General features: G+C 42.1%; 1 protein-coding gene across 3 annotated transcripts in view; it reads left to right on the top strand.

The window, feature by feature from the left end:
* Window positions 1-24,698, top strand: part of Pex19 (peroxin 19) — a 101,108-nt gene that overhangs the window by 62,351 nt on the left and 14,059 nt on the right. Inside the window, exons 1-3 of one of the 3 annotated variants that reach the window (XM_068353769.1) lie at window positions 352-419; window positions 10,338-10,452; window positions 13,710-13,916. In XM_068353769.1, coding sequence (XP_068209870.1) covers window positions 10,380-10,452; window positions 13,710-13,916 — 280 coding nt within the window. In that variant the 5' untranslated portion in view covers window positions 352-419; window positions 10,338-10,379. Of the gene's footprint in view, window positions 1-351; window positions 537-10,337; window positions 10,453-13,709; window positions 13,917-24,698 lie in introns of those variants that run through there. The other 2 variants (XM_068353770.1, XM_068353771.1) reach the window with 2 other exon arrangements.

The raw sequence follows: 24,698 nt of genomic DNA, 5'->3' as shown, positions 1-24,698 counted from the left end.
GGTAAAAACAATTTGTAATTCTCTCAAAATTGTTAAACAATTTTCAAGGCCACTTTAAAATTTGCAATTAGATAACAGTAATTTATTAATCTACATATTTTTTATGACTGTTCATGATTGTGATGAATATTAAATTTATAATCTGGATATATAATTGAGACACTGCTTTATAAAAAAAGAAAAACTAATAGATAGTTATTAGCTGCATTTTATATATAAACATAATTTCTTTTTCATTATTTTTTTATCATGCATATATGTAAATTGTATTTCTTTCAACGTAATTATTCAGGAAATGTAAAAAAAAAAAACTGAGAAACCTTACCATTTATCTATTTCTACCTCACGTCATATGGCTACCGAAACACCAAAGTCAGCATGAGAAACACGAAGAAAAGATCCTTGTTTTCCCGTACCAGGTCAAGAATTACTTGCATTTTAGGGGATTACTTGCGTTCATAGGACATGTCTCGGGATCTGTAACTATAGTGTCTTATTGGGAAAACGTTATATTTAGCTCTTGGTGTTCTGCACAGGTAATGTACTTGATAATACTGAAGAGAGGTTGTAATGACCAAGTTAGGTCAACCGTAGGTTTTCTGGTTCTTGGCCAAGATTTCTTGAACCATTTTCGTGGGTTTTGTTCCCCAAAAGAGGGTGATCAGCTATGTGAACCAAATTAGGATATTGAATTACACGGGGTGTATGTAAGATGGTAGCCACCTGTATGATGGCTAACTTAGAATACGGCAATGTAAGGGGGGGAGGGTCGCAGGGGGCCGTTAGCCCCCCGATAGATAAGTAGGTAAGGATATGGCTTGCAGGTTAGGTTAGGAGGGAAATTTCAGCTTAGTTGATGTCCATTTTTTATAAACGCGTGTGGAACTGGCCGCTGATATACAAAGGCTCCACTTATTCTATTACAGGGGCTGGTTTGTTCAAACATCATTAAGGGTATTGCAGGGTATAATGAAAATGACATAAGGGGTTGGTTGTTGACTGGAAGCATGGAAGAGGGCCAGAATAATAGGGTTGTATGTATGATAGCGGCCACCTGTATGTATGATTACGGCTAATTTAGTGTAAGGGGGGTCGCTGGGGTCCATTAGCCCCCATCGTTAGGTTAGTAGGTACGGATACGGCTTTTAGGTTAGTTGATGTCCATTTCTAATCCCCACAGGACGAACTGGCCGCTGATATACAAAGGCTCCGGATGCGGTGTCCTTACTTACTTGGCATCTATGTTCTCTTGCTGTCCCCTGTACATAATTTAACCAATGGTGCTGGTTTTTTTTTTACCAATAGAGCATGGTAGTATCTCTGAATGATGCAGATGTAAATATATACGCCTATTTCTAAAAGACAGGATTACTAGTACATGCATATGGACAACTGATTCACATAATTTATACAGTACTATATGAACCGTAACCGATAGTCTTTTTGCCATTACTTGATGCACTTTTATATCCATCCATTCCTAATGGGTATGGAGGCAATGTACTATGTTAAGTTAAGGGTGAATTTGAAATTTTTTATGTTTACCAATGATAGCGCATGGGTAATAGTTTACCGCCTATCGTATGAAAGGCTTATTTTATGTTTTATCCTTAGTTACCCAAGTGTTATGTGGTGCAAACCAGATGTATTTTGCCTACCCCCTAACCGTATAACTTTAATATGTTTTACAAAGAGCCCATACTAATTCAGGCTATTTACTTTTTGTATACAGTTTCAACCACCTTTCTTACAACTTAGGCTGCTAAGACTATACTAATTTCATTGGAAGATATACTGTGGTTACTTATATAGCGTAATGGTGTTATGCAAGATTACAGCGATAGTTTGTAGATGAGAGTTGCCAAATTTGATTCCATTTACATTATGCAGCTTTGATGTGAAACTTGACGCTAAATATCCTTCCATAATGTAAACAAATACTTATTAAGGTCAGTGCATCATTTGCTCTCCTTAACTATGTAACTTCTTTTGTGATAAAAGCACTACAGAAGATTAAGTAGGCTATTAGTTCAAATTAATAACATGAGAGTTGTTATTTATATATTGGAGCCTATTAAGAAAAATAGCTCTATTGGTATCTTTTGAATAATAATGGCCCCATTTGTACCCATTTCAAGTTAGCATCCCGTACGCCAAATTGGACTACATACTGTTCTTGAAAAGATTCTCATCTCAAATGTTTGTTCTGCCGTAGCTTACTTCACTCACAATTAAACTTTATTGTCAGGTTGCTATGAATCTGGAAACCAGTACCTGTTGTGGGTACCTTTATAGGTAGAAAGTATTATACAGTATACCGGTATGCAATGTAATGCCTCACTAAATGAGGCTTTGTTATGCAGAGGCAGACAAATATCATCATTGGCCATAGCTTGAATCATCTCTAAGATCAGCATCGATTTTATTCCCTCGGCAGCTAAAGCCAAAATGTCAATACTTGTTGGGGAAGAAGATTGAGTTCTTTTATGCACTCACTTCTATGCCAATTGACTCCGTTATTTCTATTAGGCTACTCTCAACATCTTGAATGCAACTACTGTATTTGCCTAGTCTTGAGGTATGTTGTCTAACAGTCCACCATCCATTTGTAACATCATTGTCCAACACCTTTTGATTTTTGCCCTTCCACAAAAAGAGTCTACCCACTTTCTCCTTTACTTCTCAGACTGCTCTAATGCCTATCTAGTGCTGAATTCCTTTACAACATTTATATTTTGTAGTCTTGAGCTTCTCATATACCACTAATTTGGAACATACTGTAATACAGAAATCATCCCTCCGTTCTCAGTATCTACACAGCTAATTTCTTTAACTACTATTTGATTTGATTTTTTTTCTATACCTGTAAGTTTGGTTTTTCAATATTAAACTTACCCGATAATCATGTAGCTGTCAACTCCGTTGCCCGACAGAATTCTACGGAAGGGATACGCCACCGATCGCTATACAAGAGGGGGGTGTACTCACAAGCGCCACCTGTGGCCAGGTACTGCAGTACTTCTTGTTGACACCACTTCAATTTTTCCTCTGTCGTGCTTCCGGCAAGACGTTCATGGATACGCTTATAATTTTGGAGTCTTGTTCACGGTTTTTGGTGAAGTATTGCTCTAAGATTTCAGCTTTCGCTATTCAGGAAGTTTTATTATTAGCTTAGCTAACTTTTGGAATTAATTTGATTAATTATGGTGACGTAGAGAGTATGAACTCTCTTTCACCTTTAAATGGCCGACCCTTCCCTTAGACGGAAGTGTTGGTGTCTAAGAGAGTATAGACTCTCTTTCTTAATTTTGCTTAAGGGAGAAAGAGGAGGATAAAACAAAAGTTATAGATTTATTTTATATCTCTCCGCCTTTTATAGGCCTCTTCGATTAACTTCCTTTTATTATAAACTTATTAAAATTAATTTTTATATTTGTTTATATTCGACCTTTCCTAATAGTAGGCGGTCTTTTCTTGGTACCGAAGTTAATTAACATTGAGCCCGTCATTTCGGTTTTACCTGTTAACATATTATGCTATTTTAATGTTTTTGAAAGAATTTCTTTGATAGTCTCGTACTGTTTTCAAAGTTGAACTAACGTTTTGTTTTGTCTCTGCAGTTGTTGACGTTCAGAACGTTCAACTTGCGCTCTATCGTCACGATAGAGAGAGAATTTTCACGGTGTCACGTTGCAGTAAGAGTAACCGTGTCTAGCGTTTTGTTCATTCTTTCTTAACTTAATGGTTTTAATTCTAATTAATTGGGAAATATTTCAGTTTTTTCCTTTAACAATAATATGTTTTAACGATATATATGATTGGGCTCTTCTCTCAGGTTCTAAGTCAAGAGAGAGAGAGAGAGAGAGAGAGAGAGAGAGAGAGAGAGAGAGAGAGAGAGAGAGAGAGAGAGAGAGAGAGAGAGATAGAGACGGAGGAGAAAGAGGAGGATAAACGTTTCGTTCAAGCGAGTAACGTTGTTATCGTTTTTGCTCTTCTCCCTAGTCTCTTTAGGGGAAGAAGGTAAACGTTTCTAGAGTTTTTTCTTGTTCTCAAGCTTTATGCGGTGAGAGATTTTAAACGTAGTTTATTTGATCTAGTGTTTAGTCTCTTTCCAGCCACTGAATTATTTATCTTTCATTAGATTTTTCTGTTACATTGTAATTCTGTTTTCGCAATTACTAACTTTTGAGAAAGGATAGAATTGCGTGTTTCAGGTACAAACCACTTAAAGTTTCGAGTTCAGTGAAATAAGTGCAAACAGAAAATCAAAAGTGATAAGTGATTAGCGCGAAGTGTGTCAGTGTTGTGCGTGAGGGTACTTCTGTGCGTGCCAGTCGTCCTCCCAGTCCGGGACCTCTTGCAAGCTCCCAAGCCCAGGGGAGAAGCAATGTCGAAGGGCAAAAGGGTTCGGCAGGCCTTGATCGGCGCACAGAAGTATCCTCGGTGGTTGCGGGCGTGTCTTACAGAGACCGTCACTCCCACCCGCAGACGATTGAGCCCTTATTTTGCTCGTCTGCAGAAGAAATTTCGGGGAGAAAACGCTGGTCTCAGGTCTCAAGACCTCTTAAACGTAAAGTCCAGACCTATGCCAGACGTACGAAGTTAGAGTTCAACAACCCGGATGCAGTCATTGGGTTAGCTCTGACTCTCCTCAGTCATCAGGTGACTGCACACCTCCTAAGAGAGGTAAGGCGATGCCTCAACAGACCTCATCTTCTATTAAGGCTTTGCCTCAACAGACCTTATCGTCTGTTGATCCCAAGACGACTTTGCTGCAGTCCATGCAGTCGCAGCTTGCGGTCTTAATGCGTGAGTTTCAGGCTGAGAAGGTTACACCTCCTCCTGCGAACGCTCCGCCTCTCCGCAGTCCAGTCTGCCAGGCGTACGAAGTTGAGGTTCCTCAGGCTACCTTACCGCGTTCTGAGTTGCCAGTTACCAGCGGTGTGCAGCAACCTCCGCCTCCTCCTGCGAGAGCTCCGCCTCTCCGCAGTCCAGTCTGCCAGGCGTACGAAGTTGAGGTTCCTCAGGCTACCTTACCGCGTTCTGAGTTGCCAGTTACCAGCGTTGTGCAGCAACCTTAACCTTCCTTAAGGCAACCTCAGCAATGGGAGCAGGAGTCTTATGCCTTACTTCCTCCGCTTCCGCTTGCGGTTCCACCAGCGAGGCAACAATCTCTTGAGGTACGACAACCTCTTCCATCAATGAGGCAGCCACCTCAGCACTCGCTGCAGCGACCTCAACCCTCAAGGCAAGAGTCTCAACTCCTTAGGCTAGCACCTCAGGAACCTCAACTCGCGAGACAAGAACTGCGTTCTGCGCAGCCGCTACCTCAACTCTCGCAGCTCACACCTCAGGAACCTTAACTCGTTCCTCAGGAACCTGCTTCTGCGCATCCGCAACCCTTACAGCAAGCGCAACTCTTGAGGCAGCAACCTCATGCTATGAGTCAGCCACCTCAACGCATGCATCTGCCACTTTTTCCTCAACTTGAGCTTCTTCCCATTCAACTTGGGAATAACAAATGACAATAATAACACCTCATTACTTTCATAACTTGCATTTGTAATCATATACATGTATGCCTACACAAACATTATGATAATGGAGGTTATTTGTATTACTTATATAAAAATATATATTTATTCCTTGCAATATATTTTTAACAAATCGCAAAATATGGCAAAAATATCTTCTAAACAAAAATGAATCATGAGTTATGAATGTAAGGTAATATTATGTTGATATTAAACCCCATGCAAGCATGCATGTAGTAATGCAGTGTTGCCAACAGGGCGAGTTTCCCTTTCCTGAGGTGAAGTAGATTATAGTACATTTAGTGTAGCTTAATTCTACGATTATCATGCCGGCTATCAAATTCATCAACAAAACAGTCTAAATCAATTCCCTCGGCACGTGCACTTTCAATGGACGGTAATGCGATATTACTCACTCTAGCACTGGTCATGGAATTTCTGAGAAATGTTACACGCCATGCAACACGCTCTGCTTACCTTACAGCATGCTCTACATACAGCATGCTCTGCATACAGCATGCTCTGCATACCTTACCGCATGCTTCTCAGTCACTCATCTTTGGTTGTTGCCAACTCACTAGACTGTCAAGCAGTTTCATAACGTTGCCTTCTAGTCTGCTGCTTTTGCACCAGTGAAACCCTCACTGAGAGAACTTAGCTTTTCTCGTATATGGTCCCTGTAGATGAGAAAGTGCTTTTCTCCCTCCTTCTGATATTCCCTTGAGGACTCTGTCATTTGGAGAGGAGCCTTTAGCTGCGTAGCCTCCTATGGACTTTTATTTAAGCATAACATGCTCCCAGGGAAGGTAATGGTTCCACTTCAGTCGCTAACCCCGTCTGTTACCACACCTGCTTCCATAGACCTTGAGCTGTGTTGCAAGACATGCAGTCCTAGCTTAGTCCTTGTTAGAGGATTTTTTTTGTTTACGGAGTCAGTGTGTCACTGGGAAGACGTTCAACAACCAGCAGAAGTGACTTGTTGTGACGCAGTGCGGCAACCTCAGCAACCCGATAAGGAGTTGTCTGTACGACCCAGACAGTCTAGACAGCTTCGGGTTGCCACTGTACTTCCTCGCTTCCCCATGGTTGACAGTTCACAGACTGTGCAGCAGTACCATGATCTTGTGTCCGGCTCCGTCAGACGACTGGCTTTTAAGAGCTCCCACAAGTCGTCGCTGTCTGGAGATTCTCAGATGGACTATGGATCTGACCAAGGAACTGGGCCTCCTGGTCAATTTTGAGGAGTCTCAGCTCGTCCCATCCCAGACCATTGTCTCCCTGGGTATGGATCTTCAGAGTCGAGTTTTCGGGCTTTTCCGTCGGCCCCAAGGATCTTCCAAGCCCTAGAATGCATCCAGAGCATGCTGAGAAGGAACCGATGCTCAGTCAGGTAGTGGATGAGTCTAACAGGGACACTTTCATCGCTGGCCCTGTTCATCGTGTTAGGGAGACTCCACCTCCCCCCCTTCAGTATCATCTAGCTGCTCACTGGATAAAGGACATGACGCTAGAGACGGTCTCAGTTCCTGTTTCCGAAGAGAGGAGGTCTTCTCTCGCGTGGTGTAAGAACAGCTTTCTTCTCAAGGAAGTCTATCTTTGGCTGTTCAGAAACCCGACCGCCTTCTCCTCTCGGACGCATCAGACACGGGCTGGGGTGCGACTTTGGACGGACAGGAATGCTCGGGAACATGGAATCAGGAACAAAGGACACTTCACATCAATTGCAAGGAGTTGTTGGCGGTTCTTCTGGCCTTGATAAACTTCAAGTCCCTCCAGCTTAACAAAGTGGTGGAGGTGGACTCTGACAACACCACAGCCCTGGCTTACATCTTCAAGCAGGGAGGGACTCTTTCGTGAAGTTGTTCTAGATCGCAAGGGACCTCCTCATCTGGTCTAAAGATCGAAAGCTCACGCTGGTAACGAGGTTCATTCAGGGCGGTATGAATGTCATGGCAGATCACCTCAGCCGGAAGGGTCAGGTCATCCCCACAGAGTGGACCCTTCACAAGAATGTTTGCAGCAGACTTTGGGCCCTGTGGGGTCAGCCAACCATAGATCTGTTCACTACCTCGATAACCTAGAGACTCCTGTTGTATTGTTCTCCGATTCCAGACCCAGCAGCAGTTCACGTGGATGCTTTTCTGCTGGATTGGTTCCATCTCGACCTGTATGCATTCCCGCCGTTCAAGATTGTCAACAGGGTACTTCAGAAGTTCTCCTCTCGCAAAGGGACACGGCTGACGTTGGTTGGCTCCGCTCTGGCCCGCGAGAGAATGGTTCTTAGAGGTACTGCAATGGCTGGTCGACATTCCCAGGACTCTTCCTCTAGGAGTGAACCTTCTACGTTTACCTCACGTAAAGAAGGTACACCCAAACCTCCACGCTCTTCGTCTGACTGCCTTCAGACTTTCGAAAGACTCTCAAGAGCTAGGGGCTTTTCGAAGGAGGCAGCCAGAGCGATTGCCAAAGCAAGGAGAACATCCACTCTCAGAATCAATCAGTCTCAAGGGGAAGTCTTCCGTAGCTGGTACAAGACCAATGCAGTTTCCTCAACCAGTATCACTGTAACCCAGATTGCTGACTTCCTGTTATATCTAAGGAAAGTAAGATCCCTTTCAGCTCCTACGATCAAGGGTTACAGAAGTATGTTGGCAGCGGTTTTCCGCCACAGAGGCTTGGATCTTTCCACCAACAAAGATCTACAGGACCTCCCTAGGTCTTTTGAGACCTCAAAGGAACGTCGGTTGTCCACTCCAGGCTGGAATCTAGACGTGGTCCTAAGGTTCCTTATGTCATCAAAATTTGAACCTCTCCAATCAGCCTCTTTTTAGGACCTCACATTAAAAACTCTTTTCCTCGTGTGCTTGACAACAGCTAAAAGAGTAAGTGAGATCCACACCTTCAGCAGGATCATTGTTTTCACATCTGAAACGGCTACATGTTCCTTGCAGCTCGGTTTTTGCTAAACGAGCTTCCTTCACTTCCTTGGCCTAAGTCGTTCGAGATCCCAAGCCTGTCCAACTTGGTGGGGAATGAACTGGAGAGAGTACTTTGCCCAGTTAGAGCTCTTAGGTACTATCTAAAAAGGTCTTAACCTTTACGAGGACAATCAGAAGCCTTATGGTGTGCTATCAAGAAACCTTCTTTTCCAAGTTCTAAGAACTCAGTTTCTTACTATTCAGGCTTCTGATTAGAGAAGCACATTCTCATCTGAAGGAAGAAGACCTTGCTTTGCTGAAGGTAAGGACACATGAAGTGAGAGCTGTGGCTACTTCAGTGGCCTTCAAACAGAGCCATTCTCTGCAGAGTGTTATGGATGCAACCTATTGGAGAAGCAAGTCAGGGTTCGCATCATTCTATCTCAAAGATGTCCAGTCTCTTTACGAGTACTGCTACACCCTGGGACCATTCGTAGCAACGAATGCAGTAGTAGGCGAGGGCTCAGCCACTACATTCCCATAATCCCATAACCTTTTAACCTTTCTCTTGAATACTTTTTATGGGTTGTACGGTCGGCTAAGAAGCCTTCCACATCCTTGTTGATTTGGCGGGTGGTCAATTCTTTCTTGAGAAGCGCCGAGGTTAAAGGTTGTGATGAGGTCCTTTAGTATGGGTTGCAGCCCTTGATACTTCAGCACCTTAGAGTTGTTCAGCCTCCTAAGAGGAACGCTGCGCTCAGTAAGGAAGACGAACTTATTTAAGGCAGAGTAATGGCTCAAGTCGACTTCCTTACCAGGTACTTGTAATTTCATTGTTATTTTGAATAACTGATAATATGAAATACGGGATACTTAGCTTCTTGATATACATGTACACTGGTTTTCACCCACCTCCCTGGGTGTGAATCAGCTACATGATTATCGGGTAAGTTTAATATTGAAAAATGTTATTTTCATTAGTAAAATAAATTTTTGAATATACTTACCCGATAATCATGATTTAATTGACCCACCCTTCCTCCCCATAGAACCAGTGGACCGAGGAAAAATTGAAGTGGTGTCAACAAGAAGTACTGCAGTACCTGGCCACAGGTGGCGCTTGTGAGTACACCCCCCTCTTGTATAGCGATCGCTGGCGTATCCCTTCCGTAGAATTCTGTCGGGCAACGGAGTTGACAGCTACATGATTATCGGGTAAGTATATTCAAAAATTTATTTTACTAATGAAAATAACATTTTTACATTAACCCTTTTACCCCCAGGCTCTTTGGAAATTTCCAACCCTTAACCCCCAAGGGGTTATTTTTTTCCCAGCACATTTTGCAGTATAATTTTTTCAAATTGCTCTAACAGCCTTAATTTTTGTCATAGAGAGGTCAGGTTGGTCTCATTCTCTTGGAAAATGCCTGAATTTTTTCAAAAAATTATCAAAAATATGCAAAAAAAAAATTTTATAGCATTTTTTTGCAAGGACATACCAGTACGTCCATGGGGGTAAAGGGATGGGTTTTGTGAAACGTTCCAGTACGTCCTTTGGGGGTAAAAGGGTTAATTGAGTGGTAATTTGTTTTTATAGTACAGAACTCTCTCTCACTCTCATATGCGGAATATTTGAAAGCTGCACTGATTAATGACATCATTACCTGACAGCTGGTAATGACCTGGTGTACCTTATTAGTTTTTATTCCACTAAACTATCCTAGCCTAAGGAATTGTACTAGCATATGTTGTTTTTTGAGAAAAAGTTCAGGAACAAAAAAGCATAAAAAGCCTTGGAAAAGGGAAATAAAGTGAATGTTGTCTTGAAATAATTTAAGAAATTATTATGATTTTAAATATAATAGTAGCTCTTTTTACTTTACAGATAGTCTTCTCAACAGAATATAACTAAGATAAGTTAAGAACAATGTCGGAAGGAGAAAAACGTACAGAGAAAGCAGAGATAGTGCCCGATCCAGACTTGGACTCTTTACTGGATGGTATGTAGCCAAAGGAGAGATGATTGGACTTGTTTTATTTTTGTCACCAAGACACCACTCAAAAAATTTACTTATCTAAATTCATAACTTGTCTGGTTTTCCTTTTATGTCAATCTTTGAATTCTGTCATTTTACTCATCTTGTATGGTCAGTGCATACTATGAAGCCTACTACAGTTTTGATAATCGATTATTTGTATCAAAATGCACATACAGTACTGCATAGTTGTGAAAATATTGCGTACAGTATTACTGTACTGTGTTTATCGCTTTTGCTGCTCAAATTGTTTTATCGTATTCTTTATTTATTAATTGTTCCTGCATAAATGTAAATTAACCTTCTTTTAATAGGAGCATGACTTAAGCAAACTTGGAAAGTATGTTTAAACTTAAAACGATGTAAACATACAGTAGTAACTTGGTGGTTGGCTTGTAGTCCCCACCCACCCAGCAGGTAGAGAAACTTTCACTTTGACTTTGCCTGCTGGACAGTACAGGTGCACTTCCTGACATCTTCATTTGGCTCTCTTCAGGAGAGTGAGAATTGTTGCTTGCCGAGAACCTTCCCTCATTTGGAAATATACAGCACACACACTGCTACCCATATGCGTTTCGTTCCATAGCGAGTTAAACTGCAAACTCGAAAACTCTCTCTCCTGGAAGAAATATGGGAAGCTCCTGCTCTCAATGTTACCGACCACACATGAACATCGGGAGTGAAGGGTACCGCCTATCTTCCACATCCTAGCAGAGGAGGTGGACTTCTCTACTGTCCATGGATTCAGCGTTTATAGCGCTGTCAACAGAGACCCAATGGAAGACTCAGACAAGGACTCTCATGACTCTGCATCCAGTTACATTGGACTTTTGGGTTCCAAAGGAACAGAAAGGAGAAGAGAGCACTTGAAGTCTTCCGTGGTGGTTCTCCAGGTCCTTACAGCCAACTCTTCTGGTGTGGAGACAGTAAGTACTGTATAGTCTGCCATCAGCAAGGAAACTTCTCAGTGAACCTGAAGGATACTTGAATTTAGATACCAATCCTTCAGTCATACAGGAAGTACCTCTTTGTTCTCAGGGCTTTAGTTACTAGTTTAAACTTTGAACTTTGAACTCTACTACTACTAAGTATTCACGTTCCCTTCATCTGGTGCCTACTTGAACAAAGTTACCCCCTTGGTTTTTCTCGATGATTGAATCCAAGAAGGAATGCTCTAGGTCCAAAACAGTCTTTTCTTTTGACCACGATTTGAGAATCATGTTTAATTGGTAAGTATAGTTTCATGGCGGAGCAGAAGATAGAGGTCCAGAGTATGCTGTTAATTACATGGAGCTATTTTATCAGCAAACGTAGGAAGGTTATGCAACTAGGAACTTCCGGCTCGTCGGTGGCAATATCATTTTAGTATTCTCTAGTCTTTGAAGAATTTATGCCACTCAGGCTTCTACACCATCGATTGTTCCCGGGTAATTGAAAGTATCTCGGGTTGGCAACCAACAGTTTCCCTATCTCTTGGTTTCAATAGAACAGGAAAGTGTGATGATAAGGTATGGTTGCTGATTGATGAGATCCCCTCCAAGGGAGTTCCACTCAACTCCCCTCCTCCTACTCTGGTTATAAGGACAGTCTCTCTCCTAAGGGTGAGTCTCCTACTAAAGGACGAGGGTTTGTATTCTTGTAAGAACATATCACAAATTTTTAAAGTCTTTCAAGTTACACTGAACATCTTGACTAACCCTCAAGTCTTAGGTTAAAGATCAAAGGGAGCATTGCTCTACCTGCCAACCTTCCAACAGGCAATTACTGTATATTCACCTCATTAAAAGTTTAGACGTAGAAACTAAGAAATAAACCCTCAAACGAGTTCTTACTCACCGGGGTTTCCGATTCTGTAAATTAACGTTTAAATTGTCATTCAAATTGGCGTGTTCAAGATTTGCTGAAGTTGTACTCCCAATACAGGACTTATGTTTGTATACTGTACATAGGAAAAATACAATTACTTTGAAAATTTGTGGTTACGTTCACTATATTTGCTTGAACGTTAGGATGTTATTGATCTGTGTTTACATTAGTTTTTCCCTCTAAGGGGTTAAAAGAAAAATAAGTTCTTTTGTTTTTCTTACGTGCTGTGCCTTAGTCATTCTGAATCCCTGTTATGACTAGGGCTTCATTTTGCTCCTTTCCCTATTTGCTGTTTGCTGACTACATTACATGTTCCTCATTTCTTATTAAGGTACATGTCCAAACTATCTAAAATTTTGGGTTTTCAGTTTCTGGACACCACACCTCTTTTCCAACTCCTGCTTTGTAGTATGATCTTCCCATCATATTGTGGCAATGAATCTTAACATTCTAAGGTTTTACTTTATTGTTATTGTTTCCACTTTATTAGTCAGTGTCTGTTATCCTGTATAGGGTACCCCTCATAATCCTTTACTTCCTATGCTAATGGGATATTTATTTATCAGTACTTTGGTGTGACAGTCTTTTTATGTTTTGTTCCTGTTGCTGCCACTTTTTTTCTTACTGTTCTCCAACTCCTACCTCACAGTCCAGTGTCTCCAAGGTAACAGAAGGGCTCTACCGTTCTACCTCTTAACTCTCTCACTGTCATTGGTGAATTTAACAAAACTTCTGATGTAAAAAAATTTTCAAAACCACATAAACTGTAGCTTGTTGATATTCATTGAAAAGCTCTCATCAAACCACCAATGACAGTGAAAGGGTTAAGATGTACTCGTCTATCTCACATGGGTTCTGAACTCTTTGTTTCCAAATTTCTCTTGTTACTGTATACACTTTGTTTATCAAATTTTGTATTTTGATTTTTTCTTGCCTGTTCCATGAGAAATAGTACTTTAGATTAACCCTTTTACCCTCAAAGGACGTATTGGTACGTTTCACAAAACCCATCCCTTTACCCTCATGGACGTACCGGTACGTCCTTGCAAAAAAATGCTATAAAATTTTTTTTTTTCATATTTTTGATAATTTTTTGAAAAGATTCAGGCATTTTCCAAGAGAATGAGACCAACCTGACCTCTCTTTGACAAAAATTAAGGCTGTTAGAGCAATTTAAAAAATATATACTGCAAAATGTGCTGGGAAAAAAATAACCCCTTGGGGGTTAAGGGTTGGAAATTTCCAAAGAGCCTGGGGGTAAAAGGGTTAAAGTTGTGCTCGAGTAAATGAGAATTAAAACAGTTTATTCTAAAATTACACCTTATTAACATTTTATCCATGTTTCATCTCCACAGATGCCTTACAAGATTTTACAAAACCTCAGCCTTCAGCCCTGTCTCAGCCCGTAAATGTAGATTTAGCATCTGCAATGGCTTCAATGGGAGTCAATGTAGCTGCGGGAGGAACAGAGGCAACTCAGAATGTTTGGACAGAGGAGTTCATCCAGCAGGCAACAGCAAACTTCGAGAAGACAATGAGAGCCCTTATGGAGCAGCAACAAGGTAAGTAACAGTTGGTTTGACACCTTCCAGCACTTTATTATGGTGATACTGTATTTTTCAATATTAAACTTACCCGATAATCATGTAGCTGTCAACTCCGTTGCCCGACAGAATTCTACGGGAGGGATACGCCAGCTATCACTATACTAGAAGGGGGTGTACTCACAAGCGCCACCTGTGGCCAGGTACTACAGTACTTGTTGTTGACGCCACCTCACTTTTTCCTCTGTCGTGCTTCCGGCAAGATGTTCTTGGATACGCTTATGATTTTGGAGTATTGTTCACGGTTTGGTGAAGTATTTCTCTAAAATTTGCAGCTATTCGCTATACTAGAAACTTCTATATTAGCTTAGTTAGCTTTTGGAATTAATTTAATTATGGTGACGAAGAGAGTATGAACTCTCTTTCACCTTTAAATGGCCGACCCTTCCCTTAGACGGAAGTGTTGGTGTCTAAGAGAGTATAGACTCTCTTTCTTAATTTTGCTTAACAAAAGTTATAGATTTATTTTATATCTCTCCGCCTTTTATAGGCCTCTTCGATTAACTTCCTTTTATTATAAACTTATTAAAATTAATTTTTATATTTGTTTATTTTCGACCTTTCCTAATAGTAGGCGGTCTTTTCTTGGTACCGAAGTTAATTAATATTGAGCCCGTCATTTCGGTTTTACCTGTTAACATATTTTGCTATTTTAATGTTTTTGAAAGAATTTCTTTGATAGTCTCGTACTGTTTTCAAAGTTGAACTAACGTTTTGTTTTTGTCTCTGCAGTTGTTGACGTTCAGAACGTTCAACTTGCGCTCTATCGTCACGATAGAGAGAGAATTTTCACGGTGTCACGTTGCAGTAAGAGTAACCGTGTCTAGCGTTTTGTTCATTCTTTCTTAACTTAATGGTTTTAATTCTAATAAATTGGGAAATATTTCAGTTTTTTCCTTTAACAATAATATGTTTTAACGATATATATGATTGGGCTCTTCTCTCAGGTTCTAAGTCAAGAGAGAGAGAGAGAGAGAGAGAGAGAGAGAGAGAGAGAGAGAGAGACGGAGGGAGAAAGAGGAGGATGAACGTTTCGTTCAAGCGAGTAACGTTGTTATCGTTTTTGCTCTTCTCCCTAGTCTCTTTAGGGGAAGAAGGTAAACGTTTCTAGAGTTTTTCTTGTTCTCAAGCTTTATGCGGTGAGAGATTTTAAACGTAGTTTATTTGATCTAGTGTTTAGTCTCTTTCCAGCCACTGAATTATTTATCTTTCATTAGATTTTTCTGTTACATTGTAATTCTGTTTTCGCAATTACTAACTTTTGAGAAAGGATAGAATTGCGTGTTTCAGGTACAAACCACTTAAAGTTTCGAGTTCAGTGAAATAAGTGCAAACAGAAAATCAAAAGTGATAAGTGATTAGCGCAAAGTGTGTCAGTGTTGTGCGTGAGGGTACTTCTGTGCGTGCCAGTCGTCCTCCCAGTCCGGGACCTCTTGCAAGCTCCCAAGCCCAGGGGAGAAGCAATGTCGAAGGGCAAAAGGGTTCGGCAGGCCTTGATCGGCGCACAGAAGTATCCTCGGTGGTTGCGGGCGTGTCTTTCAGAGACCGTCACTCCCACCCGCAGACGATTGAGCCCTTAATTTGCTCGTCTGCAGAAGAAATTTCGGGGAGAAAACGCTGGTCTCAGGCCTCAAGACCTCTTAAACGTAAAGTCCAGACCTATGCCAGACGTACGAAGTTAGAGTTCAACAACCCGGATGCAGTCATTGGGTTAGCTCTGACTCTCCTCAGTCATCAGGTGACTGCACACCTCCTAAAAGGAGTAAGGTGCTGCCGCAACAGATCTCTTCTGTTAAGGCTTCGCCTCAGCAGACCTTAGTGTCTGCCGACCCCAAGTTGTCTCTACTGCAGTCCATGCATTCACAACTTGCGGTCTTGATGAGTGAGTGTCAGGCTGAGAAGGTTACACCTCCTCCTGCGATCGCTCCGCCTGACCGCAGTACTGCCTGCCAGGCGTACGATGTTGAGGCTCCTCAGAATACCTTACCACGTTCTGAGTTTACTGTTTCCAGCGGTGTGCAGCCCCCTCCGCCTTCCTTAAGACAACCTCAGCAATGGGAACAGGAAGCTTATACCCTACTTCCTCCGCTTCCGCTTGCAGTTCCACCAGTGAGGCAACACTCTCTTGAGGTACAACAACCTCTCCCACCTATGAGTCAGTCTCCTCAGCCCTCGCTGCAGCGAGCTCAACCCTTCTCAAGGCAAGCGCATCAACACCTTAGCCTTGCGCCTCAGGAGCCTCAACTCGCGAGACAATTACTGCGTTCTGCGCAGCCACTACCTCATCGCTCACAGCTCACACCGCAGGAACCTCAACTCGTTCCTCAGGAACTCGCTACTGCGCATCCATCAACCTTACAGCAAGCGCAACTGTTGAGGCAGCTACCTCATGCTATGAGTCAGCCACCTCAACGCATGCATCTGCTACTTTCTCCTCAACTTGAGAAATAACAAATGACAATAATAACACCTCATTACTTTCATAACTTGCAGTATGCCTACACAAACATTATGATCATGGAGGTTATTTGTCTTACTTATATAAAAATATATATGTATTCCTTGCAATATATTTTTAACAATATCGCAGAATATGGCAAAAATATCTTCAAAACAAAAATGAATCATGAGTTATGAATGTAAGGTAAATATTATGTTGATATTAAAACCCCATGCAAGCATGCATGAAGCACTCTAGCACTGGTCATGGAATTTCTGAGAAATGTTTAACGCCATGCAACACGCTCTGCTTACCTTACAGCATGCTCTACATACAGCATGCTCTGCATACAGCATGCTCTGCATACAGCATGCTCTGCATACAACATGCTCTGCATACAGCATGCTCTGCATTCAGCATGCTCTGCATACAACATGCTCTGCATACAACATGCTCTGCATACAGCATGCTCTGCATTCAGCATGCTCTGCATACAACATGCTCTGCATACAGCATGCTCTGCATACAGCATGCTCTGCATACAACATGCTCTGCATACCTTACCGCATGCTTCTCAGTCATACATCTTTGGTTGTTGCCAACTCACTAGACTGTCAAGCAGTTTCATAATGTTGCCTTCTAGTCTGCTGCTTTTGCACCATTGAAACCCTCACTGAGAGAACTTAACTTTTCTCGGATATGGTCCCTGTAGATGAGAAAGTGCTTTTCTCCCTCCTTCTGATATTCCCTTGAGGACTCTGTCATTTGGAGAGGAGCCTTTAGCTGCATAGCCTCCTTTGGACTTTTATTTAAGCATAACATGCTTCCAGGGAAGGTAATGGTTCCACTTCAGTCACTAACCCCGTCTGTTTCCACACCTGCTCCCATAGACCTTGAGCTGTGTTGCAAGACATGCAGTCCAAGCTTAGTCCTTGTTAAAGGATTTTTTGTTTACGGAGTCAGTGTGTCACTGGGAAGACGTTCAACAACCAGCAGAGTGACTTGTTGTGACGCAGTGCGGCAACCTCAGCAACCCGATAAGGAGTTGTCTGTACGACCCAGACAGTCTAGACAGCTTCGGGTTGTCAATGTACTTCCTCGCTTCCCCATGGTTGACAGTTCACAGACTGTGCAGCAGTACCATGATCTTGTGTCCGGCTCCGTCAGACGACTGGCTTTTAAGAGCTCCCACAAGTCGTCGCTGTCTGGAGATTCTCAGATGGACTATGGATCTGACCAAGGAACTGGGCCTCCTGGTCAATTTTGAGGAGTCTCAGCTCATCCCATCCCAGACCATTGTCTCCCTGGGTATGGATCTTCAGAGTCGAGCTTTTCGGGCTTTTCCGTCGGCCCCAAGGATCTTCCAAGCCCTAGAATGCATCCAGAGCATGCTGAGAAGGAACCGATGCTCAGTCAGGTAGTGGATGAGTCTAACAGGGACACTTTCATCGCTGGCCCTGTTCATCGTGTTAGGGAGAATCCACCTCCCCCCCTTCAGTATCATCTAGCTGCTCACTGGATAAAGGACATGACGCTAGAGACGGTCTCAGTTCCTGTTTCCGAAGAGAGGAGGTCTTCTCTCGCGTGGTGTAAGAACAGCTTTCTTCTCAAGGAAGTCTACCTTTGTCTGTTCAGAAACCCGACCACCGTCTCCTCTCGGACACATCAGACACGGGCTGGGGTGCGACTTTGGACGGACAGGAATGATCGAGAACATGGAATCAGGAGCAAAGGACACTTCACATCAATTGCAGGAGTTGTTGGCGGTTCTTCTGGCCTTGATAAACTTCAAGTCCCTCCAGCTTCACAAAGTGGTGGAGGTGGACTCTGACAACACCACAGCCCTGGCTTACACCTTCAAGCAGGGAGGGACTCTTTCGTGAAGTTGTTCTAGATCGCAAGGGACCTCCTCATCTGGTCTAAAGATCGAAAGCTCACGCTGGTAACGAGGTTCATTCAGGGCGGTATGAATGTCATGGCAGATCACCTCAGCCGGAAGGGTTAGGTCATCCCCACAGAGTGGACCCTTCACAAGAATGTTTGCAGCAGACTTTGGGCCCTGTGGGGTCAGCCAACCATAGATCTGTTCGCTACCTCGATAACCTAGAGACTCCTATTGTATTGTTTTCCGATTCCAGACTCAGCAGCAGTTCACGTGGATGCTTTTCTGCTGGATTGGTTCCATCTCGACCTGTATGCATTCCCGCCGTTCAAGATTGTCAACAGGGTACTTCAGAAGTTCTCCTCTCGCAAAGGGACACGGCTGACGTTGGTTGGCTCCGCTCTGGCCCGCGAGAGAATGGTTCTTAGAGGTACTGCAATGGCTGGTCGACATTCCCAGGACTCTTCCTCTAGGAGTGAACCTTCTACGTCTACCTCACGTAAAGAAGGTACACCCGAACCTCCACGCTCTTCGTCTGACTGCCTTCAGACTTTCGAAAGACTCTCAAGAGCTAGGGGCTTTTCGAAGGAGGCAGCCAGAACGATTGCCAAAGCAAGGAGAACATCCACTCTCAGAATCTATCAGTCTTAAGGGGAAGTCTTCCGTAGCTGGTACAAGACCAATGCAGTTTCCTCAACCAGTACCACTGTAACCCAGATTGCTGACTTCCTGTTATATCTAAGGAAAGTAAGATCCCTTTCAGCTCCTACGATCAAGGGTTACAGAAGTATGTTGGCAGCGGTTTTCCGCCACAGAGGCTTGGATCTTTCCACCAACAAAGATCTACAGGACCTCCCTAGGTCTTTTGAGACCTCAAAGGAACGTCGGTTGTCCACTCCAGGCTGGAGTCTAGACGTTGTCCTAAGGTTCCTTATGTCATCAAGATTTGAACCTCTCCAATCAGCCTCTTTTTAGGACCTCACATTAAAAACTCTTTTCCTCGTGTGCTTGACAACAGCTAAAAGAGTAAGTGAGATCCACGCCTTCAGCAGGATCATTGTTTTCACATCTGAAACGGCTACATGTTCCTTGCAGCTCGGTTTTTGCTAAACAAGCTTCCTTCACGTCCTTGGCCTAAGTCGTTCGAGATCCCAAGCCTGTCCAACTTGGTGGGGAATGAACTGGAGAGAGTACTTTGCCCAGTTAGAGCTCTTAGGTACTATCTAAAAAGGTCTTAACCTTTACAAGGACAATCAGAAGCCTTATAGTGTGCTATCAAGAAACCTTCTTTTCCAAGTTCTAAGAACTCAGTTTCTTACTATTCAGGCTTCTGATTAGAGAAACACATTCTCATCTGAAGGAAGAAGACCTTGCTTTGCTGAAGGTAAGGACACATGAAGTGGGAGCTGTGGCTACTTCAGTGGCCTTCAAACAGAGCCATTCTCTGCAGAGTGTTATGGATGCAACCTATTGGAGAAGCAAGTCAGTGTTCGCATCATTCTATCTCAAAGATGTCCAGTCTCTTTACGAGTACTGCTACACCCTGGGACCATTCGTAGCAACGAATGCAGTAGTAGGCGAGGGCTCAGCCACTACATTCCCATAATCCCATAACCTTTTAACCTTTCTCTTGAATACTTTTTATGGGTTGTACGGTCGGCTAAGAAGCCTTCCACATCCTTGTTGATTTGGCGGGTGGTCAATTCTTTCTTGAGAAGCGCCGAGGTTAAAGGTTGTGATGAGGTCCTTTAGTATGGGTTGCAGCCCTGTATACTTTAGCACCTTTGAGTTGATTCAGCCTTCCAAGAGGAACGCTGCGCTCAGTAAGGAAGACGATCTTATTAAAGGCAGAGTAACGGTTCAAGTCGACTTCCTTACCAGGTACTTATTATTTCATTGTTATTGTGGATAACTGATTATATGAAATACGGGATACTTAGCTATCCTTTAGTCTTGTACACTGGTTTTTCACCCACCCCCCTGGGTGTGAATCAGCTACATGATTATCGGGTAAGTTTAATATTGAAAAATGTTATTTTCATTAGTAAAATAAATTTTTGAATATACTTACCCGATAATCATGATTTAATTGACCCACCCTTCCTCCCCATAGAGAACCAGTGGACCGAGGAAAAAGTGAGGTGGCGTCAACAACAAGTACTGTAGTACCTGGCCACAGGTGGCGCTTGTGAGTACACCCCCTTCTAGTATAGTGATAGCTGGCGTATCCCTCCCGTAGAATTCTGTCGGGCAACGGAGTTGACAGCTACATGATTATCGGGTAAGTATATTCAAAAATTTATTTTACTAATGAAAATAACATATTTCGGCGACAGCTGAAACTAGCGGTAAAATTTTCAGCGAGGTGCTAATACCCTCTGCTAGTTGTGGGGGTTTAGTGGCGGTAAAGCAATCACCCAGCTCACATACGTAATAGCCAACACAAGCCACTTTTTTTTTTCGGCTCGGAAGAAAACGTACATTGTGTGCTATCCTCCGTTTTACTCGGTTTAACAACCTATTAACCCTTCACTACAAGGCAGCGGATCCACCCTCAGTAATTATACACGAGATTTGTCACCATCGGATATATAGTGCATGCTCATTTACTCTTTGATAACCTACATTTCATGTTCGTTTTACAGCTGATTACAGAATAAATATTTCATAAGTTTGCTTGATATTCTAGTTTATTTCACTATGAACAACCAAATATTTTTCCTCTTCATTGTGAAGTGATCGTAGAATAATTTTTTAGTAATTTGTTTTATATAATATTCTCTAAATAATGGTAAAGCACTATGATTCTGTGTAAAAAAGCTTTATATTAATTGAAGTGACTGTTATTCTGTAATAATTCTATAATAAATAGCTGTTGACAGATATAAAACTACTCGTCAGTAATAGTGGACTTTTAGTTATATAAAAATGTAATAAAGATATCCATTTGTTTCCTTTGACACAAGAAGTATTCTATAATGTATAATTTATAATGTATATAATAAAGAAAACATTGATGAGAGAGAGAGAGAGAGAGAGAGAGAGAGAGAGAGAGAGAGAGAGAGAGAGAGAGAGAGAGAGAGGTAATATAAATTTAGTTCATGAGACATAAGGTTTGTTTATTCTTGTCATTCCACCTTGCATGTCACTGTCACTATGAACAGGATAATTTCTGTTTTGGGTATTTCACGGGCTTCAAAATAGACACTGAGCATATAAGAATATGACATATTATGTAGAATGTCAATAAATGATAATGACAGTAGTCTTAACTTCAACTTGTGAAAATAATGAACAATACTAATATGAAATATATTAGACATGAAGATGATACTATTTTGTAGAAGTGATTGTTGAGAAAAAAGGAATAAAATAAGAAAAAAAATCTTGTTTTGTGCCAACAACTTGCATTACTGGATAAACATTTTGCTGACATTGTGGGTGGAACTGGAGTCAGAGGCGGAGAACGATACGTAATATTTTCTGCATGATATGAACACATATGCCAACATAGAAATTCACTAAAATACACCTTACATAACCATGAGTAAAGATTAGAATTGCAAGTGTTTCAGTTGGTGGTGGGGTGAGATGTGAGGATCCCTACGTCTCTAAGGTGGGGGGTTTGAGTAATGCCTCAGGTAGGAAATGTTGCCCTTGGGTAGAGAGAGTGGTGTGCTTTTTACATAGTAACATAAAAACAAATTAAAATAGCTCTTATACTATCAGGAATAAAGGCTAGAATCCCAAAGAGGTTTCCTAAAGTATGTCCGAGATTCATCGGTACCACACTCGAACTCTTTGGAGCTAGACGATGGGGGAGTTGAACAGATGTTTACTGTACAGCTCTCTCTCTCTCTCGTGTCCTGAGGACACATCGTACCTCTTATCATGTGGACAAACCAAAGTCCACCTTTGAGCCAGGGCTTCTACTCTGTTCTGAGTAGAACCCCCCTAGACCAAGCAAATACCTTGGTCAAAGGGGGTTAGGGGTACCAGGAAGATTGCCTGCGGTTAGGTGGCAGCGGACTCTCAATCCTTACGAGCAGTAAACTCCTCTCACCTATTTCCTCCAGAGGAAGCTTATGACGTGGACAATGGCCCATCCCCTCTCCCTCTTGATCCGTCAATTCTAGCCCTGATGTAGAATTTACCGTTAGACAAGCTTTCCTCCTTGTCTGTAGGATTCTTTGCAGCTGATGCCGCGAGCAGAGAGCAGGTTACAAAGTGTTCCTTGCAAGCCACTTCATGGTTAGACTACTAGTTAGAGACAGTAAGATATTTACTCAGGAACGAGGATTTCACCATCAAGGAGAAGAGGGAGGTAATGTCAGCCTTCCTGCTTTCTGGAACCTGAACTGTAGAGTTTCTAACCCACAATGTTCTCTCTCTCTCTCTCTCTCTCTCTCTCTCTCTCTCTCTCTCTCTCTCTCTCTCTCTCTCTCTCTCTCTCTCTCTCTCTCTCTCTCTCTCTCTCTCTGTGTGTGTGTGTGTGTGTGTGTGTGTGTGAGCTTGAGCAAGCTGAGGAACTCTGCTAGCTGACGTTCTCTGACTGTAGGTAGGTATCATCGTTAAGAAAAAACAAAGCTCTATGTGAAGTCTTACCTGGACGAGTCACATTGCTTAGTTTTCACACCTTCGTACAATTGCTCAGGCTGTTATCTCTCATTTGGGGTTAGCAAGGTGATAGGACACGCTCTTCCACAGCTTGTGCAAAGCACAAGGGTCACACCCTTGGTCAGGGACCAGCCAGTTGGTCTTGGACTTCCACCCACCTAAACGTGAGTCTCCATAGTAATGAGCGGAAAGATTTGTGTTTGGCGACGGAACAAATGACAAATTTGGAAGTAATTTGTATTTATCCTAACTATACAAACCTGAGGCTCTTTACATAGAAGGTAGTAGGTTGGCCAGGGCACCAGCCACCCGTTGAAATACTACCGCTAGAGAGTTATGGGGTCTTTTGACTGGCCAGACAGTACTACACTGGATCCTCCTCTCTGGTTATGGTTCATTTTCCCTTTGCCTACATACACACTGAATAGTCTGGCATATTCTTTACATGTTCTCCTCTATCCTTATACACCTGACAACACAGATTACCAAACAATTCTTCATCACCCAAGGGGTTACTGCACTGTAATTGTTCAGTGCCACTTTCCTCTTGGTAAGGGTAGAAGAGACTCTTTAGCTATGGTAAGCAGCTCTTCTAGGAGAAGGACACTCCAAAATCAAACCACTGTTCTCTAGTCTTGGGTAGTGCCATAGCCTCTGTACCATGGCCTTTCACTGTCTTGGGTTAGAGTTCTCTTGCTTGAGGGTACACTCGAGCACACTCCTATCTTATTTCTCTTCCTCTTGTTTTGTTAAAGTTTTTATAGTTTATATAGGAGATATTTATTGTTGTTACTCTTCTTAGAATATTTTATTTTCCTTTTTTCCTTTCCGCACTGAGCTATTTTCCCTGTTGGAGCCCCTGGGCTTATAGCATACTGCTTTTCCAACTAGGGTTGTGGCTTAGTAAGTTATAATAATAATAATAATAATAGACTGGCCTGCCATCACCTACCATCAGGAAGTCCTGCCTGTAATTGCAAAGTGGCTTGTGCTAGCGACTGCGCGTGTGAGCCGGGTGGTTTGTCTACCCTCTGCTAGTATTACCTCGCTAAAATTTTTACGTCTAGTTTCAGCTGTCGCCGGAATATATCTCCTTAGTAAAGAGGACCAGGTTTGTAAGGTTAGGAAAAGTACAAATTACTTACAAACTTATCATTTTAGTTTTTGTGTCATTACTAAATTATTACATTTACTGTACAGTGCCTAATTGTATAGAAGAAAATAAAATAACTCAAATAGGTGGGGTTCTGTACAGATTCCCAGTGATCTATAAAAGGTAACAGAATCATTGTCTTTGTACTGCCTGGTTAAAACCAAGATAGGTTTCCTTTCTTAGGAATAGTTCAGATAGCTTACATTTTCCAATTTTAATTTATTCTTTGGTAAATTTTATTATTATAGTCAAAACCATCCCTTTATTCCTTTCATTATGATCATGACAAAATCACTGTTAGGCTCATTATCATTATTATTACTAGCTAAGCTACTTCCATAGTTGGAAAAGAAGGATGCTATAAGCCCAAGGGCTCCAACAAGGAAAGGTATCCCAGTAGGGAAAGGAAATAAGTAAAGTATAAGAGAAACAGTGAACAACTAAAATAAATCCTTTAAGAACAGTAACAACATTTACACCGATCTTTCTTATATAAACTATAAAAACTTCCAAAAAAACAAGAAGAGAAATAAGATAAGTGTGCCCAAGTGTACCCTCAAGCAAGAGAGAACTTCCCCAAAACAGTGGAAGACCATGGTACAGAGGCTATGGCACTACACAAGACTAGAGAACAGTGGTGTTATTTTG

This window comes from Palaemon carinicauda, chromosome 30 (genome assembly GCF_036898095.1).
Source record: "Palaemon carinicauda isolate YSFRI2023 chromosome 30, ASM3689809v2, whole genome shotgun sequence".
Lineage (NCBI taxonomy): Eukaryota > Metazoa > Arthropoda > Malacostraca > Decapoda > Palaemonidae > Palaemon > Palaemon carinicauda.
This window is presented reverse-complemented; position numbering and strand designations above follow the sequence as displayed.